The sequence below is a fragment of the Coptis chinensis genome, chromosome 8, assembly GCF_015680905.1.
Source record: "Coptis chinensis isolate HL-2020 chromosome 8, ASM1568090v1, whole genome shotgun sequence".
NCBI lineage: Eukaryota > Viridiplantae > Streptophyta > Magnoliopsida > Ranunculales > Ranunculaceae > Coptis > Coptis chinensis.
In genome coordinates, this window is record NC_141463.1 from 3,325,274 (window position 1) to 3,346,364 (window position 21,091).

Consider the following 21,091-nt stretch of genomic DNA (forward strand, 5'->3'; position numbering starts at 1 on the left):
CGAAAGTCTTGAAATCTTTTTCATGTGTAGTTGTTGTTGAGACTGAAATGGGTCGAGTGAACGGCGGATTCAGTGTATCTAGTTTAGATACTGCTTTCTCTACCAACGTGTCCCAAGAAAAAGTCATTTTCTGAGACAAACAAAATTAAACCGATTACAGAAACTGATCTGAGAAACCAATTTAGAGCACCCCCAATAATTTAAACAACAAAAACTAAAAAAAAAACTAAAAACCAACAGAAATACACAAACCTATTGTAACATCGAGAACAACAACAAAACATGTATAGAATTGAACAATAACGACAATCCATTCAAGAAAATCATATAAAATAAATAAAAGAGGCGATCACTGTTAAACTTACCAAGTTCTTGAAATCAAGATAGTGAGAAAGTTTAAGTAGATAGTTTTTTCTTCTTGCGAGGGAGAGGGAGCGAGATTTGGAGAGACAGGTGATATTAGAAACGATGTCTGGTACCAAAATAAAACAGGGAGATTTGGGGATAAAGCAAGCGAGAAGAAGTGAAGAAAATAATAGCTTCGTATGTGCTCTCTAGCCTTCTCTTTTTCCATCCTTTCATGCGCTCTTGTTTCCACCGTCTAAGCTATAGGAAGCTATATCAATATGCTTTTAACTATGTATATTAATTTGAATTCCAATTAATGTTGAGGCATTTAATTATATTGATTCCTAATTAGTATATCACCTCCAGATGTTGCATCGTAGTGAGACCCTAAACCAAGACAACAACACGACCCCTTCAAACACTATTTTGTATCATAACCAAAGCTTTGTAGTACAAATTCTTCTAGTTTTTTGCAGTGAACATATAGGAAGAATGTGCTTATTAAAAAAGAACAAAAACTTCAAGTGTTAAGTAAATATTACCTCGAGAAAAAGAGTGCATACTGCTAAACATACAACATGACGAACACTCATAAGAAAATTAACCTTTTGTCTGTTCCAAATATGAAATTAAGCTACAATTTTTTTTTGCATGGTATGAGAATTCAGTTGGTGTTCACGAAATAGCGGAGTACATGGAAAATTAATAGTTAAAAAAGGATGGAGAAGAAGATAATGAGATAAACTAACATGTTACTTCTGACTTTCCAAAGAAAATAGACAAAAACATGGATATTCCATTAAAATCCCTTATATCGATCTTGAAAGCTTCATATCGTTATTCTCTGTGACAAAAAATCAAGAGAAGATGAGAGAATATAGTAATTAGGTATGAAACAGAGTTTTCAATAATGAAATCGCCAATAATAATGGTAAGACGTACATCCTCCTGCTTCTGAAACCCAAACACTATGTTCTTTGTAAGTGATGTTGTCGGCCGGTTCAAAACCTGCATTTCTCATGTTGTCCAAAAACTTTTCAGCTTCATCAAATCTACCCACAGAGGTCAAAAGACCTATGGATCCCGGCATATCTGAGACTTAATGAATGTCTGCCCTGTTGCTTCATACTTATTGAAAACTCTAAAGGCCAAATCCAAATCTGGGGTGTCGGCCAATGAGATTGCACGTAAAAGTGAACCACAATGTAAAACTGAAGGTTTATAAGGGCCATCCATCATTAACTCATAAAGTTCCACTGCATCTGTCAACATCATCCTCCTTTGGAAAGTTCTTGAGAGCTTTATATATGTATCACTATCTATATCGTGACCCGTGCTCTCTTTAATTGAATTTTGCTTATCAAGAACCTTTAAAATACCATTATAAGTAACAGCATTGTGTGTATATCCCATGTGCTCCTCCACCCAACGGAAAAAGAATAAAGCCTTAAAAGGTTGTCCTCGAAGCGCCGTAAAGATCTCTAATAAGACATTCTCTGATAATTGAACATTCATCTTCCTCAATTTCTTTTTAACATCGTCATTCCAATCCGATCCTAATACCACATCAACTACACCTTTCACAATGGCATCCAAAGAAATCCTCATCTCTATATAGGCTTCATCCGCACCAACAGTGCCTATGATAGCAGCCATTGTTCCAGTAGTATTTGATATTCCTGTTGGCAATGCAAAAAGGGTAGTGAGAGAGAGAGAGCATCAGTTGAATATCAAAATAAGATAGAAATTGGTAGTATTACCATGTATAACACCTGAATAAGTGGAGAGATTTCCTGATTACATCCAAAGGAGCAAAAGTTCAAACGTAAAAAATAAGTCGATTCGCAGAGTTCCAAGTCGGTTCTTTAAATTCGAAGATACCACAAACCCGAAAATTCACAAGGAAGCGAGTGGTGAAAGACTTCAAGCCAACAACTCTGAAGCCAAGCGGATGCAATAGTTGGAGTTTTGCTCCAATTAAACCAAAAAGCATAAAATCCCGGCCCGAGAAAACCAATAGAGACCGCAGTAGGAACATAGGCGGAACTCTTTTTGGTTCTTGGCGGTGAAGAGAGGAATAAGATCAATTTTTTGTGGCTTTCAGTTTAAGGGAGAGCAAATTATGGAGATTTGGGAGAGAGAAGAAGAAGAGAAGAAGAAAAGAGCCGGTTGGTTTCTTTAATTTAATTTCGGAATAAAAGGTATTTATTTGGGGCAATTACTGAAGGTAAGCCGCGAACAATTGAATAAGAGAATAAGGGCGTATATTTGATTTCCAACCTGAATTTACACATACATCCTTAAGTGACTAAGTAATCTTAAGGGTATAAAAGGTATTAAATTTTGAAATGACAAAGTAGTCCTTCTTAAAGGCATTGCATAATTGATTTAAATATTTTATCAAGGGTATTTGATGGTAGAAAAAATGTTGGTTCAATTTAAATGTCCATGTTAATTATAGTATACTCTACTAATAGAGATTAGAGGATTGCTAGTGTCCTGACCCTTGAGAGGGGTAGGACCATCTTACCTCTTAAAAAACAAAAATATTCGACCACATAAGGGTAGAACAGGTTAAGTGTTTAACACCTTGGAAAATAACTCAGTATGTTTTCCACTTCTCCTCCCCCCACTCTTCTTCTAAATCTTCTAAATCTTTTAAATCCTTTATTAAGCTTTTATTAAGTTTCCATGAAATTGTCAATCAGCTTTATTTGAAGCATCCTTAGCAGTAGATCTTCTAATCTGCTTCTAAATATTGATTTTAGTCTATCCATTAGTTATCTAAATATCTCTCTTTGTAAAAATGAATTTCTCTAAGAACATTGGGTTCTCTACCTTTAACATCATACATTTAAAGTAGTTACAATTGTTAAGATATGGATTTGATGTTACAATTGTTAAGATATGGATTTGATTTTTTGATATAATTATATCCACATTTTTAAGTGGTGATAGAGAGGAATTGGTTACAATGGGGTTGAAATATATCTAGAACAGTCGGTGGCGGCATAAAAATAGTAGAAGAAGAAAAGACAATTCATCAGTAGAAAAAAGAGGAGAATCGGCCAACTGTACTGGAATAGAAGTGGGAGAGATTGAGTGAACTCGATGGACTTGTTTTGAACATGTAGAATGGGTCAACAAGTAAGGGCCTATTTGTTTTTTGGGTTTAAGTTATAAGAGGGTCTTATAAGACATGGTCTTATAAGAGGGTCTTATAAGTGGGTCTTATAAACTGGTTTGTTTTTTATTTTAAGTTCCTCTTATAAGCACTTACAAAAAAAGAAAAAACAAACACACAACATCTTATAGATGGTTATTTGACAAATATAACCCTGTTTTACATACCATTACATAACTTGTACTTCCAATCATTATTCAACAAAATGATCTTCTTTAAGCCCTAGTTTTATAACATCAATTCACATACAAACACGCGTTTCAAAATAGAAATCATCTTAAACATTACGTTTAAATCATCTTAAACATTACGTTCCCTCATTACAAGGACACATTTTCACCTCATCCACCCATTGCCAAAGTCCACACCTTTTAGCACCATTTGGACATATAATGAATGCTCTCCTAGGGTTCTCACGAGGTCTTTGATACCTTAGTTTTACATGTACCCCACCACGGATACAAAGAACATCTTTATCTCCTTTTGATGCCATCTTACCTGCTTATAAATATCAACAATAATTTCAAAGTCATATATATCTCATGTTAATCAACCTATTTACATGTCACAATATAATAAACTCAAACGCCAAGAAAAAAAGTCTAAACATTCTCATATCAACGATATGTCAGAAAAATAAAGTTTACAAGTCATAAATATAGCAAATCAAACAAGAGTTTACAAGAAGTTAAACATCATAAAACACGACTAACAAGAACATCACTCGGGATTATTAGGCCTAGCCATAAGGATATCTGCAACTTGAGATCGTAAATTAATCATATAAGCTTGATCTTGTGGCCTGAAAACTTACTCAACACCATCATTTATTTACGGGTCTACGAATCTGATTATTCACAAGAAGTTCCTCATTACCATATGCTTGGAATAACACATCGTTGAGGGCAACTCTACGAAGGAAGTTATGAAGAGCCATACAAGCAATGACTATGTTCCTCTGAATTGGAAACTTATACCCTGGCATCTTGCTCAAAATAGGGAACCTAGCTTTCAAAACTCCAAAGCTCCTCTCAATCACATTCCTTAGTTTTGAATGGCTATGGTTAAACTTCTCCTCCTTAGTCCTAGCATGAGTCCCATGACGTCTGTAGTCAGCAAGCCAATATCGTACACCACGATATGGAGCCATAAAGCCCCTGGTATGCGTGTAAGCCGCGTCACATAGATAATACTTATCTATACAATAGAAATAGATGACAATTTAGTACGCATATATAAGTAATAATTTTGTAGATAACATTACAATAAAACAAAGACTACACATTTACCTCGAGGAGGTAATGGAAACCCCGAAAAGTTTGGATTCCGCTTGACTTAGTAGTTAACACCCCTAGCATCATGGGCAGTCCCCTCCCATCCAGCCACATATATGAATTTCATTTCATGTCGAAGTCACAAATTGCCAACACATTTTGCCAACAATCTTTTCCACCTCTTCCTCCTGTAGGGGTCCTACTTACTAGGAGGAATAACTGCATGAATGAGAGTGCCATCTAATGCTCCAACGACCCTTTGAATGCTCCTTCTCTAAGTTCCTTATAACTTCTAAGTTCTCCAACTGGGGGGCATCCCAAGATGGTGGTACAATCATCTCTTTGGAAAACAAAATCATAGCTTTCAACACTTCATGAAAGTACTTGTGAATTGTTTCTCCAGAATGTTGGAATAACCAACTTACATGTGTCATACGAGTGTTATGACTAAGTGTTAACAAGAACATCATCATCTTCTCTTCCAAAAGTAGGTGTTTACTATTGGCCAAGTACCCTCTCTCTCGAAAATGACTACACAATGCTTGAAAAGATTCTTTTTCCATCCTAAAAGATTGGAAAATTTGTTTTGATGGACCATTCAAAGTCTCCCTAACTAAATCTTCTCCACTACGTTTGGAAATGCACATCTTTTGACGGACTCTCCTTGGGAGTGTATTTCTTCTTGCACGTTTGAGCAATATTACTAATGCAATAAGACTCACCAACAATGATAACTTAAAAGAATTCATATAGACCTACATATAAAAAAGATAACCATTTCAATGTATCCATCACATAAAACTATACAAGTCATTTCCTTAACACTATGCTTTTCCACAACAAAACCAACAATGAAATATTACACAGACACTCAATTACACAGACACTCAATTTTTATTGATATTTCATGTATTTGAAGAATTTGAAGCGTATCGCTCGATACGGAATGTATCGTGTATCATTTCGTATCCTATGATACGCTCCCTATATCATGTGATACGTATCGTGTATCATACGATATTGATAACTATGTATATAAGGTTGAAGAGTTAAAACAGTTCTTGGTGCTTTAAATAGTTTTCTGTAAATTTTCTACGATGTGAAGAAACATGTATGTGCCTGTGTGTGCATCTTTATATTATCACAAGTAAATTCTACCGTCTTATAAATGTTTGATTTAACAGGGCAGAGCAGGCGGTTCCAACCATGAAAACCTGCAACTAAAGCACAAGCTGCAGTAGCGCTGACAAGTGGTCGGTTGGCTAAAGCGATTCGTATGGAACTATCAAGATTAGAGACCGAAATGCAGTAAAAGCTTATGGGCAAGTGATTGGAACAAGAGAAAAACTGTCGTGATATTAACCTCAAAATGGAACTCTGAAGGAGAGAGCCGCTGTAGATTGTCAGAGGAAATTACTTGTCAATCTTCAAGGAACAACCAACAAATGGTGTATATGTGTGATAAAAAAACAAATGTGTTTGTTGTGTATAATTTTATCAGAACTCACACTACATTAGAACATGATCTTAGGTTCAAAGAAAGATTACTATGTCCCCGATGTAGCGAACACTCGAAAAGTAATATTGTTATCCTTGTATAGATACCACAATTGTCGTAACCCAAAATTCGGATTATATTGTTATCTACCTATAATAGATTTAGCCATTTGGCCGACTCCATTCAAGGGCAAAATTTCCAAATTTCGACCTTCAAATGGAAATGAAGTTTCTACTAGTATTGATATTCTTTCGAAAATGCAAGTGTATGCCCCAAAGAAGAAACTTAATTCTTTATTATTGTAGTGACAGAGAAAAATAAAAGTCAAGACTATAATAGTGTTGAAGGCGTTTCCTTCTGGCCGAAAGTCCGTTAAAGCTTGCTCCAATGCAATTCATGCATTTTTGCAACATGTGAACTTCAAGGCCTCATGTAAAGTCTTGGAATGTCCAAGGTTTCATCTGTTTTGAGTCGTGTAGCCTCTTAAATCATCAGTTCTCAATATTTGAGAAGTGTTCAGAGACTTGAAACTTGAGTTGGTATATGCGTGATTCTCAATATGTAATATGTCTCGATCAATCAAACCAACAAAGTATAATAATTATCACAATTCAAGAACCAAATTAAACAAACAAAGTGAACCAATTTCCACAATTCAAGAACTCATATTCTAAACAAGAAAAGATTTGTCATCGTCGTTACCTGTTTTCTTCAGATTGGAAGTTGGAGGCGGCAGGAGGAGAGTGCGAGTCTTGCGAGTGGAAGCGGCGGCGGCCGATAGCAAAGTCGGCGGCAACATGTAGCTTTGGGGTAGTGTTGTGGCGGCAGTTGAAGAAAATGGAGGCAAAAGAAATGAGAAAGAGAAGGCAGAAGAGAGAAGAGAGAACGAGGGCAAAAGGTAGTGTGCTTGGGGCGTTTGCGTCTTTTTCCAGTTTATAAGACTTACAAAATTGTAGTAGATCCAATTTTGGTACTTACAGAAATCATGCCTCTTATAAGACATTTCTAGTAGAATCATTATAAAGAAAAAAACAAACCAAAAAATCTTAAAAATCACCGGCCACATCTTATAAGAGGTTATAAGACATCAATGTCTTATAAGAGGCAAAAACAAATGGCCCCTAAGTTTATTTTGTTTTTATGGGGTTAGAATGGTCCTACCCCTCTCAAGGGTCAGGACGCTAGCATCCCTCTGGAGATTATTATTTTTTTCAATTATTTGTTAATCTTGAAGAGGTCAATGAGTATAGAGAGAAAAAAATGAATAGACCTGGGAGAGACAATACAAGCTTGATCACAAAATAATCTCTTAATGTTTTTAATTTGAGAATTTACTCTTATATTTCATTTAGATTATCTTACCTGTAGATTATTCTCCCAAGCTAGTAATATCATGTGGGTGTGAAAGACTAATAAACACTATACACAATGTAAAAATTGAAGATGCATGCATCACATTGGGTTTTGCTCCATTCGGGTGTCACGATGATATATGATGTTAGCGTAGGGCTTATTAGTAACGATATATATACACACGATCGACACATAATAAACTTGCACACACATTCACATTCACATTCACATTCACACCCTTTGCATTATTATCAACCAATTAATATTCTATCGATCTCTGTCATCAACGTACAACTACTCTTAATGGAGAAAACATGTAAGAAGAAAGAGACCACATCAACAACAAAGAAGACCACCACATCATCGTCTAATGCTAGGACCATGAAGTGTATTGGGTGTGAGTTAAGGCTCAACACCGAAGAGGTGATGGAAACACATAGGTTTAGGTTGGCGGAAATGGTTTAGTATTGGAAGAAAATGGTTCAAAATGGTTTTTATCATAGATCGAATGTTATTTCTATTTCGCGAATGGAGACATTTGTGGGTGTATTTTAGCCCGGCCCAGAACATTGATGGCCTCTATGACTAAATAAAGCCCTCTCACTCTTTGATTAAAATCACAAAGTCAACACACACACACACACTCACGTGTTTGATCTGCTAAATCTTCCTCGAAACTTGCATCATCCACCACATATTTCAGATCTAAACAGCGAACTACAATTCCCCACACTACATAAAAAACCACCAAATACCAACTCTTCCCAAACAACCTCTCTTTTCTCATTTCTGCTATAGAGAGAAAGTGATCTAAAAGAAACAAAGTTATTATTAATCATCCAATCCAATGGACGTAGAGAGATCATCACTATGTAATTGCGTAGTGAATTTTCTTCTAGAAGAGAACTATTTGTTATCTGCATTTGAGCTCCTTCATGAACTTTTAGATGATGGAAGAGATGCACATGCTATTAGACTTAAAGAATTCTTCTCAGATCCACGTCAGTTCCCTCCAGATCAGATCTCTCGTCTCAATACTCTTCGCGGTAACAATTTTTTTTTTTTTTGGTGAAATTATAAATGTACACGTGGCCAATGCATGTAATATGTTTTAATTGTTTATGTGAGATTGTGAGCAGTGGCGGACCCACAGAGTTTGTTAGAGGAGAAAGAAATTTTAGTAGAAAAGTTGGCAATCAGTGAATATGAGCTTCGTTTGGCCCAAGAGGATATTTCCAGGCTTAAGGAAGAACTGGACAAGAAAGCTGAATCCACAGATGTTCAATTGAATGGTAACACTTTGCTTCATGTAGCATTTAGAAACTACCCATATGTAGAAATAAGTGAATTTTTAGTCCCAAGCAGGAAACGGAATTTTTTGAATGTGACTTGATGCATACAACTACTGAGTGCACCGCAGTTAATTTTATTCGTTACAAATGTTTCTGTTCATTGAACCTATATGACATACTCTAGATTGCATCCTTGCCAGTTTCCACTTTGTTTTGTTATTTATGTGTGTCATTGCTCGAACCCTTATTGTCACGTAGCTGTATCGTAGAATGAGCATGTTAATACAGTTTTTTCAGTTTTCTGTTCTTTGAATTATTGTTGACAGTATAAATTACAATATTTTTTTCCGGTATAATTTTCAGGCTCAAACTTAAATGTTTCTGCAACTGGTGGACCTACCTTGCAACAGTTGAAGAGGGATTCTCCCTTTTCTGATTTGGGTCCTCTAAAAGACAATGAGCGTAAAGATATTAACTGTGCTGTAAAAGAGTATCTGCTTTTAGCAGGATATCGGCTCACCACAATGACATTTTATGAGGAGGTGGGCGACAATTCAGTAGTGTGAATGTTTAATATTTCCTGTATCTCAGTTTTTTACAGTGTTTCATTGACCTGTATCATATACAGTTGTAGCATGACCTGCCACCATCATTTTAACACACCTATGATTTGTGAAAGATACCATAATGTACAAGTTCTATTATAAAAAATAGGTATTTTCTGAAAGCACTCTACCTGATCTGTCAAATGACACCAATGATCAAAACAAAACTTGGCATTTTGAAAAGGAAACAGATTTGTCAGAAGTACCTTATCCGCAGGCAATCACATATGCTAATTTGTTGTGTGTGAGTGTGTGGCACAGCAATTTCTTTATAAAAAAAGAAGCAAAACAGGTTCTTTGCTTCTTTTTTAAGGCTTTCCTTGGGGCCCTAATCATGTGATTTACTTCCATGCAGGTTACGGACCAGAACCTTGATCTTTGGCAGAACACACAAGCGTGTATTCCAGATGCTTTGCGCCATTATTACTATCAGTACCTCTCATCTACTAATGAAGCTACTGAGGTATTCTATTGAACATGTGCTTGTGTATGAATTTTCTTGGAGAGAGAAACTTCTCATTTGTTTACTCACAATTGGTGCATTTTCACTTTTGCATTACATCCCTACAGAGTTTCTGTTTCAAGCAGTATTAAATCATAAACGTTGTATGCGATGTCGAAGGACCCTAGAGTTCTTGAAGGAAATTTTCTGGCATGTTATGTTGGAGTTTGTGTGAAACAACATGGGTAAAAATGAGATTGCAGTAAAGACCCAAGTAGACTAACATGGTTTGTGGACCATTGGAGGAGTAGAAATTTTCCTGCTCATCTGCAGTCTGATATAAAATGCTGAAAGCGGCTTTGAATCCCAAGAAACCACAAAAAAAGAATACTAGGAAACAGAGGGAAAAAATAGCCATACAAAAGAATCAAAATATGTGTGATTGACCAGTCAGGATAGGCCAATAGGCACAGAATCATAGGAGTGTCAACTGCCCATTATGTGAGTTTTGTAAAATATGAAGCAAGCAGTCACCTGTATAGCCTTCACACCTGTTCTTTACACAGAATGTAATTAACCTCCAACTGAATCTCTCTTTTTTTTGGGGAAGATAGCTCCAGTTTCTAGTTTCATGCCCATCCCCACCTCCAAGTCACCTTCTCATTCATCCATGCTTTTACACAGACTGTAGTTGACCGCCCACTGATATTCAGTATAGTTTGCCCTATACTGTATAAATTAAATATTTTAATCCAATCTGTTTTCTGAATAGTAAGGAAATCTAAATCCTTCATGGAATCATTTAGAACCGCTACTTTGATTGTATCGACTAACAAATCCTTGACATGTATCATTCTTTTTGTCATATGTCAATATGTTCTGCATATTGTCAGTATAAGTGTTAACAAGACCTTTTCATTATTGATATTTTTCTTTTCTTCTCAGTTTTTCAAACTTATCTGGCAAACACAAGTTTAAGGGTTTACATCCACCACTGAATCAAAATACGCTTTAGACTTAGAAGATCTCTAACCCTATCAATCATAAATCTTAAAAGTTCGAGGTGATGTGCAAAACTCCCAGTGTACTGCAGTTAAAATTATATTATTTGCTGTATCTTTTTGGTTTGGATGTCTTTATCACGAGCATGGCTTTCAAATTTAATGCTATATACTGTTATCACCAAAGTTCTAATGTCTCTTTGATTTGAATTAAGTATTGTTGGACTAAGTTATACTGAGTCTTGTTTCTCATCCTGTAGGAGAAGTTCTCCATTCTTGAGAGAATGAGTCGTTGCAGAAAGAAAATGATAGGTTGAGTCGTGAAAAAGGACTCCTTACTCAGAAAGAAGGATTTAGCTGAAGGTCAATTAATGGCTTTAACAAGATCCTTGGAGACCCTGCAGAAGGACCTTAAAGATAGAGAGACTATGGTTGTTCTCATTTACCATAATATACCTTTTGAAGAACAACCCCCCACATACCAGTTTATTTGCTTACAACTAATTAATGAATTATTATTCAGGTGCAAGATCTAAAGCAGTCATTGGAGCTTGAAAGGAAGGAACTAAATAATTGCAGAGCTGAAATCACTTCATTGAAGATGCATATAGAAGGATCTCGTTCTAGTAAAAATTGGGTAATTGGTGATATTGAACATCTGCAATCACAGTCCTTAGAAAACTATAAGGAGGAAATAAAATCTTTGCAGATGGAAATAGATAGTTTAAAGGCAGAGAAATCTGTTGCAAGAAGTCCTCTAGAGTCAATTATTTGCGTGAATCACAACTTGGAGCTAGAAGAAAAAGTTGTCGAGATACATGAAGATAATGCAATAATGTCTCATCCTGTTGAATTGGCATCTTCCGTCTCAGATATAGAAAATACTAAACCTCAAGCAAGCCAGATATTTGAGGACAACAGGGATAGCCCTGAAGAAGTTTCAATTGAGCGACCTATGGATTCTGCAAATGATAACAGTACAGTTGAAAGTGTTGGGAGTACGTATGAATGTGATTCTGGAATTGTTCCTAATGATAGTGTGTTAGCTGTTAAAACTGGTCAAAGTAGTGAACCTATTTCTGAAAAGGTGGTAAGTTCATCAAAATTATCTCCGAGCATATTTGATGTATACATACAGAAAGAATTTCCTTACACAAACACATCTAAGAGTAATTATTTTCTTTAACAGGGTTTGGAAACAATTCAGATTCTATCAGATGCCTTGCCCAAGATCGTTCCTTATGTTTTAATTAACCATCGGGAGGTCTGTTCCTTATCATCCATTTTCCTCTCTAGCTTTCTGTGCGAAGTCTAGTATTTTACTCTTGTCAAAAATGTTATCTTCAGGAACTTCTTCCTCTTATAATGTGTGCTATTGAGCGCCATCCTGATAGCAGCACACGGGATTCCTTAACACACACATTATTTAACTTGATAAAACGGCCAGATGAACAGCAGAGACGAATTATAATGGATGTAAGTTATTGCCTGGAGCTCTCTACTTATGTTCCTCTTGTATTAACCCATTCTACTACTATTTGTGGTTCAACCAATGGTGTGAAGTTGATTCGTTTCCCCTGTTTGGTTGGTGCAAAGTTGAATCTGCTGTCTTTTTTTGTTGATGCAAGTTGAGGCTTCTCTCTTTGCATTTCAGGCTTGTGTAACTCTTGCTAAGAATGTAGGGGAGATGAGGACTGAATCAGAACTTCTTCCACAGTGCTGGGAACAAGTAAGCTTGAGTTTTGACTCTACTGGAAACTTCTTGCTTGACCTTATGATATTGAGTCTGCTTAGAGATCAATTTCATGATTATGGTCGTCGTTAATGTAGATTAATCATACATATGAGGAGCGCAGGCTGCTTGTTGCTCAGTCATGTGGAGAGCTTGCTGAATTTGTTCGTCCTGAGATTCGTGATTCTCTCATTCTATCCATAGTGCAACAACTGGTTGAGGATGCGGCAACAGTTGTTCGGGAAGCTGCTGCTCATAATCTCGCATTGCTTCTTCCGTTGTTTCCAAATATGGACAAATATTACAAGGTCAGCCTCACTATATATGCCCAGAGGCAATCATGGAGCAGAAAACTGACTTGACAGAATTGGCTGAAATGTAAGCTCTAGAGCAGGTTGAAAAGACATGATTCTGGGAATGGTGGAGGCTTTTTCCCTGATCATGATATGATGCAATTAATATAATAAAGACTTTGTCCACATTATTTTTTATTTTGTTTTTCCAATAGGTTGAAGAGTTGATGTTCCAATTAGCATGTGACCCATCTGGAGTGGTTGTCGAAACATCGCTGAAAGAATTGGTTCCTGCAGTGATAAATTGGGGAAACAAACTAGATCATATTCTACGACTTTTATTATCTCATATCTTGGGGTCTGCTCAGGTATACTTGCATTAAACAGAACAATTGTCTTCCTAGGGACTGGAGACCAAGGAATTAGTTATTGACATTTTCTTTTCTTGTTTGTCAGCGCTGTGCACCTCTTTCAGGTGTTCAAGGTTCTGTCGAGTCGCACCTTCGTGTTTTGGGTGAACGAGAACGCTGGAATATTGATGTTTTATTGCGCATGATGGCAGAATTGCTTCCTTCAGTGCACCAAAAAGCAATTGAGACTTGTCCATTTCCATCGGTAACTGAGTCTCTTGGGACTTCAGAAGCAGGGGGGACATTTTTTTCCACCTCTTTGCTTGAACTTTACGAAGGGTACGTGTATTTTTTTTTTTTCTCTCCATACCTTGATATGATAATTTCATCTTCTTTATATAATTTTCAAGTGACTTGCTTTCTGCTAAGATAATTTCTCTCATGACATATGTAAACCTGCTGTTTCAATGTTTGCTCCTGAGTAATTCTTATCTGTCTGATTAGGGGACATGTAGAGTGGCCTGCATTTGATTGGATGCACACTGATTGTTTCACTGACTTGATTCAACTTGCTTGCTTGTTACCTCAAAAGGAGGACAACTTACGACTTCGAATCACGAAGGTGAAGCTGTTTACTTTTTATTTACTTTATAAGTCCCTTTTTATTTTATTTTTTGGGTTAAAAGGGATATGCTTTTGTTGTTTCTGAATTAGACGTTCGCCTGCAGTTCCTCTTGGCTGTATCCAAACTCTTTGGAGATCATTATTTGACGGACATAATGCTGCCTGTTTTCTTGGTAGCAGTAGGGGATAACGCTACTTTAAAAGCATTCCCCTCGTCCATCCAGTCAAGAATATTAGGTATACGATTGCATCTTTCTTTGTAGTTTTAGATTTTTGATGGGTTTATAACGAACGTTATATTCATACAGTTTTGCAACCAAAAACTTCTGTTTCTGAGAAACTTGCTATTATGTGCGTTCTACCACTGCTATTGGCTGGTATCCTTGGCACTTCTAGCAGGAAGGATCAGTTAGCAGAGTACTTGAGAAAACTACTAGTTCAAAGCACAGTGAGGGAAGGTTGGTCAGCAAACCGTACTTCTGAGATCATAGATGCAGTTAAGCTTCCTTTGGTTGGTATCATTAGCTCAAGTGGTGTTCAAATACTTAGCTTTATGCTGATTGCTGACACTATCTTTCTGAAATGCAGCACATTTGACGAACATCACGGGATCATTTTTAATATCTTGTGGGAAATGGTTGTGAGCTCTAATATCAATATGAAGATGAGTGCTGCCAATCTGTTGAAAGTCCTTGTATGTCCTACCATTTTTCTGGAACCGTCTTTTTCTGTAATACTTGATGATCAATTTTTGACACTTCCGTTCTTTAAGTAGGTCCCATATATTGATGCCAAAGTTGCATCTACTCATGTTTTGCCTGCACTTGTGACCCTTGGTTCTGATCAAAACCTGAGTGTGAAATATGCTAGTATTGATGCCTTTGGAGCTGTTGCCCAGCACTTCAAGACTGACATGGTATATAATTTCTTCCTACATATCGAGAATCAATGAACATTTCCATCTGCACTTTGGGTTGATGAAGTAGTAAATCTTTCAGATTGTTGATAAGATACTGAGTTCAGATGGATGCTTTTCTTGAAGATGGCTCCCATGAAGCAACCATTGCTGTTATCCGTGCATTGGTGGTTGCTGTGCCACATACAACAGATAGACTACTTAGATTATATCCTCAACCTTATGATTATTGTGCATCACACCATCTAATTCTTTCAAGCATGTTCATGCTCACTTTCTTTAAGCCTATTTTTAAAATAATGTAGTCTGACACAAGACCTTTTCTTTTATGATTTTTCTTCAAAATACCCCTTTCAGTTTTCTGGTCATAATACTATTGTTTCTTTGACAATGTCAACATCTTTTGTCCAAGATTTTCCAACTTACAAATACGGTACCTCCTGCAACTGATGTGATGCGACGACGTGACAGAGCCAATGCATTTTGTGAATCAATACGTGCTTTAGATGCAACAGGTTGGCTGTTCATTAGCAGTTTTCTCTCTTTTTGGCCTGCTCAATGTACTGTCTCGTTCTCTTGGTTTTAAGTGATATCTTGTTTGATTGTGTGATAGTAATCTAAACATGTGATGTATACCTGAATTTATCTTGGTCTACGATCTAACATTTAAGTGATACTTGTATATGCTCTTTAACATCGTTACTTTTTGCAACAGATCTTCCAGCAACCAGCGTTCGGGAGTTTCTCCTGCCAACCATACACAATCTTTTGAAAGATTCGGATTCACTCGATCCAGCTCACAAAGAAGCCTTAGAGATTATAATGAAAGAAAGATCTGGAGGAACATTTGAAGCAATTAGCAAGGTGATGGGTATGAGTGCTCATTTAGGACTTCCAACATCAGTGAGCAGTTTCTTTGGTGAAGGGGGGCTTCTGGGTAAGAGAGAGAGTGGAGATTCACTACCTTCAGAATCAGTTGAGTCTCCGAAGCCCGATTCACCAGCCCCAGTAGAAGACACAAGATTCAGGCGAATCATGCGGGGAAACTTTGGCGAGATGCTCAGAGGGAAAGGCAAGGGCAATGAAGATGCTCCAAAGGAACAACAATGATATACACTCTTTATTTTTTATATCCTATTATTTTTCCATTATATTTTCGTAGCCTTAATTTATAATTTTTGGTGTACTTTTGTATTTCATTATATGCCATTTGAGATGTAATCCTTATTTTTTCTTCTTGCGGAGGGTAGGAAATATATATATTTTATTGTTTTTCTTTGCAGAAATAATATTTGTTATCCCTGGGAAAAGGGAACGAAATGACAGAAAATGAAGATTGTTGATGTGTATGAAAATTGTCAAGGCATGTGGCTCTTGTGCTAGTATGAATAACATTTTTGTTATAATGCTAAAGCTGCATGAGTGTGATCAAGTATATACAGAAAACTAGATTAGGCACTAATTTTTCTTGGATATACTTTTTTTTTAGGTTGATTCAGTTGTCTGAGTCGGCGATGGATCTCTTCTTAATGAGGTGTTTATTATTATTATTATTTTACTAATTTTTTGCATATGGGAAGGCCTCCTTGACTATATTACTTGACCATTCTTTGCAGAATCATCTGTAGGTCTCACAAGGCCTCAAGGGATTACGCTCCAGAAATGGAAAAGTCTGTTTGGATTTGCTTTGTTTATTGTTTTTTCAGCTATTATCTGCATTTTACAATTTGTTTCTGGAGCAATTTCAAGAACGGGCCATGACCTAGTGAAAAAAAGACTCAGGTTTGCTTTGTTTACTGAAATGTCAATTAATATTTTAGTCATATTAGTACTTAGTATTTGTTAATTGTTATTTCTATCTGCAGTAGTTGTTTATATTTCATCTCTTTCTAGATAAGACATACGAGCCAAAAATCGAAAAGATGAAGGAAAATAGGGTGATCCATTAGGTGTAATTTGCAAAAGAAAAAAAAAAAGAGTTTGGTAGGTGAAAAGATTGAATGCTGGGGCGCTGGGCTCTCCTTTCAACAGTTATCCTGAATACCAAAACCTTTTCTCCAAAGGGTGAGTGTTTGGTCGGTGGATTGATACTTTCATTTTCATTTTCGTCTAAGGCTCAAAGTATGCCATGTGGCCACCAATGCCAAATAATTGAAGGAAAAGAAAAAGAAAAACCTCTTAATGAATACACAAGGCCGGGGAAACACAGAACATGTGAATACTTCTGTAGCATTTGTAAAGTATAAACACGGTATCCCTGTCAGTTGAGTGTGTTGTTTTTGAACATCTATGTTGGCTTATAAAAAAAAAATGTTGGCTGCAGCATGAAACCTTTTGCCAAGCCGGAAGAACAAAAATAAGGGTTAGTTAGGGACGACCCCGTGTTTTCAAGAAAATTAAGAATACCCCAGCTACAGGAGCCAAAGGATATGTTTATTTATTTTATTTTTTTCACGTGAAGAAACATTAATATTGGATCTTGCAACTGGGGTACCCCCAATTTTTCAAAAAACCGGAGATCATCCCTAATTGTAACTAGTAATGGGGTTCATCCCTAACTTACCCTGAATAGAATCATATTGCAGCAAGTAAAGACAGTGGACGTTTTAATGTCCTATAACAAGTTCCCCAAACAGGTATCTTGTACCAACTTGCCAGGTCTTGTTCGTACTACCCATATAATGTCTCTCTAGATTAAGTTTATAAACACTTTATGGCATTTGGAATGCCTTCCTCTTTGTTTTCGTCAGTTGATCGAGTAGGTATTAGGTGCCCATTTGTTTCCAATGAAGGCCTGCTATTACAACCAGTTATGTCCACTCAATACTGTTGGATTTTATGGGCAACAAAAATATCTGAGGGTACCTGTTAACAGGACGCTCCTGATTAATGCGCATTTGGATGTCGGGCACTATTCTACCAAGTTTTGTGTAGGAAAAAATGGATATAAGAAAAGGCCTGAAAGTTACATTCTCCATATCGTAATTCCAGCTTTGGATCTAAATTCTAAATGATATCAGCGCCGGCCCTGAGTTTCTGTTGCCTGAAGCCAACTCTAAAAATGTGGTATTATTTGTGTCTATTCACATGTCAAAAACAAAAATTGACGCATTTTTTGCTTGCTAATTATTTGTTTTCTCCTTTTTTTTGAGTTGATTTTTTTTTGTTTTATATAATAAATAAGATTTTATACATCTTTTGATATGGTAATATGTGAAATAAAAAGTGGATTTAATACTTTCATAAGTTTCAATTATGCCTAGAATTGTTCTTATTAGTAAAATGTATATTGCAAGTTGCATCGACAGTTTCACACAAACCAATCTGTGGTGGTCGCCCTTTACTTAGCCAAAATGATGGGCCCAAAACACTTGCTTGTGTGGCTTTGCCACAGGGATGTCACTGAATGATATGCTCAAGACTCGAGTATGAATGAACAGAGAAAGTCGTTAAAATTGAACAAACTTTAATGTCAGATTCAGTTTCCACTTTATCCTTGATGATATTGGTCATATTCCAGTTAGCATTACCAAGTAAACACTGTAACCGTGTTGACTAGAACTCGACTAAGCTAGCTTATTCTATTTGATTCGTGAATCGACTGAGTGTATAGAGCAAGTGACTTGGACATGCTGAATGGAGAAAAGCTTGTTTTCCTTGTGGAGAAGGGAATAAAGAACAGTTGATGATATTAATGTAAAAATAAAGAGGTCATCTATTGTGGAACCTTCTTCCGAGAGTTTGGTAAGGTTCAAAAGCATGTTTCGAAAGATTATCCAGCTTTGGCAAAACAATTATTAAAAAGAAAATAGGTGGAATGAGATACTTCTAGTAATGGTGTATTTTGAATAGATTTGGTGTTAGGCTTGAGGCATTAGAACTTGCGTTTTTGTTGAACCTCCTTCTAATGACTATACTCTTAGGGAAACTATATATGAGGATGATGCCTCAAGAAGTCCATACGTAACAATTTGATTATCAATAAAACAGGTGGGGGTCAGTTTTAACCCCAGTTTAACTTTTCAAAAAAAAAAAAGAAGTCATGCTACTGTATGAATGGACTCGTGATGAGTACTCACCATTAGTATTACACCCTTCCAAAAATTTCCTTGCTTTCTATGTTAGCATAAACAGTATTTGGATTGCTTACAAGTTGCAACTTCAATTCACCGTGATCAATTACTGAGTAAATTCCTTCCTCAGACGTTGTAGGATCTTGCATTTCTCCAAATCTTTGACGAGTGGAAATAACGTCATCAAGTTATTAACCACCACAGGCGGCACCACAACCCGCAGCACATCCAGAACCATAAGTATGGACATCAACTGAAGAGGAGGTTTTGTCTTTGGATGCGCCATCTGAGCAGGAGAAGATGATGAATGAGATAAGAGAGAGAGTGACCAGAGCCACCCATATTACTAGTATTAGACCATCTCCTACACCTTCACCTCCATTTCCAACTACCATATCTTTCCAATGCCTCACCATCTACTCCACCTCTTTGTGTGAGAGTTATCTTCTTTGTTCTTTTTGTGAGAAATGAGCACACCGCGTAGACTTCTTATCCTGAGCCCATTCACTTTAGGGGAAGTTTTCTTTTATTTTTCTTTCAAGACCACACTATACTTTGTGGGATTCTTCTTACATCAGATTAGGCAGATATACCATCTAGTTTGACATAAAATTTTGGGTCAGCAGTCAATTCTAATTTATCATGCCATCGTCGTTTGGAGGCGTTGGACCAGTAGTTTCCTGTTCACACTTTGGTGTCAAAATCAGGGTCCAAAATTTAAATGCAATGAGTTGCGCTGCCGACTCTAGGGTCAACTTAGACTGTGATTTTCGAAAAATCAAGGCTCTGTTTGGTACCGAACAAATATTTGCTCTGAAAATCTGGCTGGAAACGGGTTCAGTGATAAAGAATTGAGAGTATGAACAATTACCCGTACAAATCTCATTCCAAATTCAGCTAATTAACATGACTATTGTTCATAGTTTTTGTAGTACTGAACGGTAGTTTGCACGTTTTGAAATGACCGGTAGCAAAGTTTTGATTAGTTTTGATTGTATTGCAATCATATTTGTTAGGAACTTAGGATTTGAGTAGTGACTGCTTACCATTAAGAAATGGGGCTCAGCCCCTTGGTTTGAATTCGGATGAGTGTAAATCCCTTCTTATCGGCCCATATCACATAACCTCTTTATTTATCGGCCTATATCACAAAAACTCTCTGCTTTTCAATAACAGTAAAATTCTAGTCCGATTTCTATTTCCTATTTTATTTTATTACCCGTTTTACCTTTTTTCCATATTAATCGTAATTAAACAACACCAAGTTGGCCAAAGAACAACACGAGGAACCCATTAAACACGTCAGTCTTCCCTCTTTCTGTTACTTTTTATTCAGTCCAACCTTCAATTCGCAGCTCCCTCTTCATTTTATGATCAAATTTATGATCTCGAGGCCACATATATAATATAAAAAAAGTGTTGCATCGAGATACGACCCATGTCGTGAAAACTCACTCACTCACTCAATCCATCAAATTTAATCCCACCTCAAATAATTAAAAAAAAACGAGATGGAGAGATCAGTAGCGTTTGTGATATTACTATTTATTTGTGTATCCTCAATATCAATATCAACATCGAGATTCGTGGTAGAAAAGAACAGTTTAACATTAACATCACTAGATAGTATTAAAGGAACACATGATAGTGCAATTGGAAACTTTGGTATTCCTCAATATGGTGGAAGCATGGCTGGTAGTGTTCTCTTTCCCAAAGAGAATCAAAAGGGTTGTAAAAAATTCGAAGATTTCGGTGTTTCGTTCAAAACTAAATCTGGTGGGCTTCCTAATTTCATCTTGGTTGATCGTGGAGGTACCCAAAGTTTCAAACTTTTGATTCATTATTGTTATTTGGCTAATTCTTTTTATTGAGCTAAGATTATGGTAGATATATTAGTTTATTTACATAAATTAATTGACCATTTATAGTTTTGTACACTTATATTAGAAGTAGAACATTTTATGGATTTGAGTGGTGTATACTTGTTTCAGATTGGAATTAGAAGAGAAGCCAGCTATACTTGCGAATTCTTCAGATGCCGACAATGTTGGTTATGATGATATTGTCTCTTTCGAAGGGATTTAGTCTAGAAAAAAGATCTCTGAA

The 21,091-nt window shown here is 36.4% G+C and overlaps 1 protein-coding gene and 1 long non-coding RNA gene across 2 annotated transcripts; one reads left to right on the forward strand and one right to left on the reverse strand.

The window, feature by feature from the left end:
• The first annotated feature begins 8,373 nt into the window (after positions 1 to 8,373).
• On the forward strand, positions 8,374 to 16,267 carry LOC147479359 (uncharacterized). Its single transcript, XM_086575898.1, is given in 22 exon segments — positions 8,374 to 8,703; positions 8,797 to 8,949; positions 9,313 to 9,491; positions 9,910 to 10,017; positions 11,258 to 11,428; positions 11,521 to 12,087; positions 12,187 to 12,261; positions 12,345 to 12,473; positions 12,652 to 12,726; positions 12,828 to 13,037; positions 13,238 to 13,390; positions 13,479 to 13,711; positions 13,877 to 13,994; positions 14,101 to 14,233; positions 14,305 to 14,498; positions 14,500 to 14,507; positions 14,585 to 14,690; positions 14,772 to 14,912; positions 14,995 to 15,012; positions 15,014 to 15,113; positions 15,305 to 15,427; positions 15,628 to 16,267. Coding segments are annotated over 22 exon segments (3,588 nt in total). The 5' UTR covers positions 8,374 to 8,504; the 3' UTR covers positions 16,023 to 16,267.
• A 2,694-nt stretch (positions 16,268 to 18,961) lies between these two features.
• LOC147479360 (uncharacterized) lies at positions 18,962 to 20,797 on the reverse strand. The gene is made up of 2 exons (XR_015203734.1): positions 20,473 to 20,797; positions 18,962 to 20,344 (listed from the first exon to the last, which is right to left on the reverse strand). It is a non-coding gene; the product is annotated as an uncharacterized LOC147479360 (long non-coding RNA).
• Between the last annotated feature and the right edge of the window lie 294 nt (positions 20,798 to 21,091).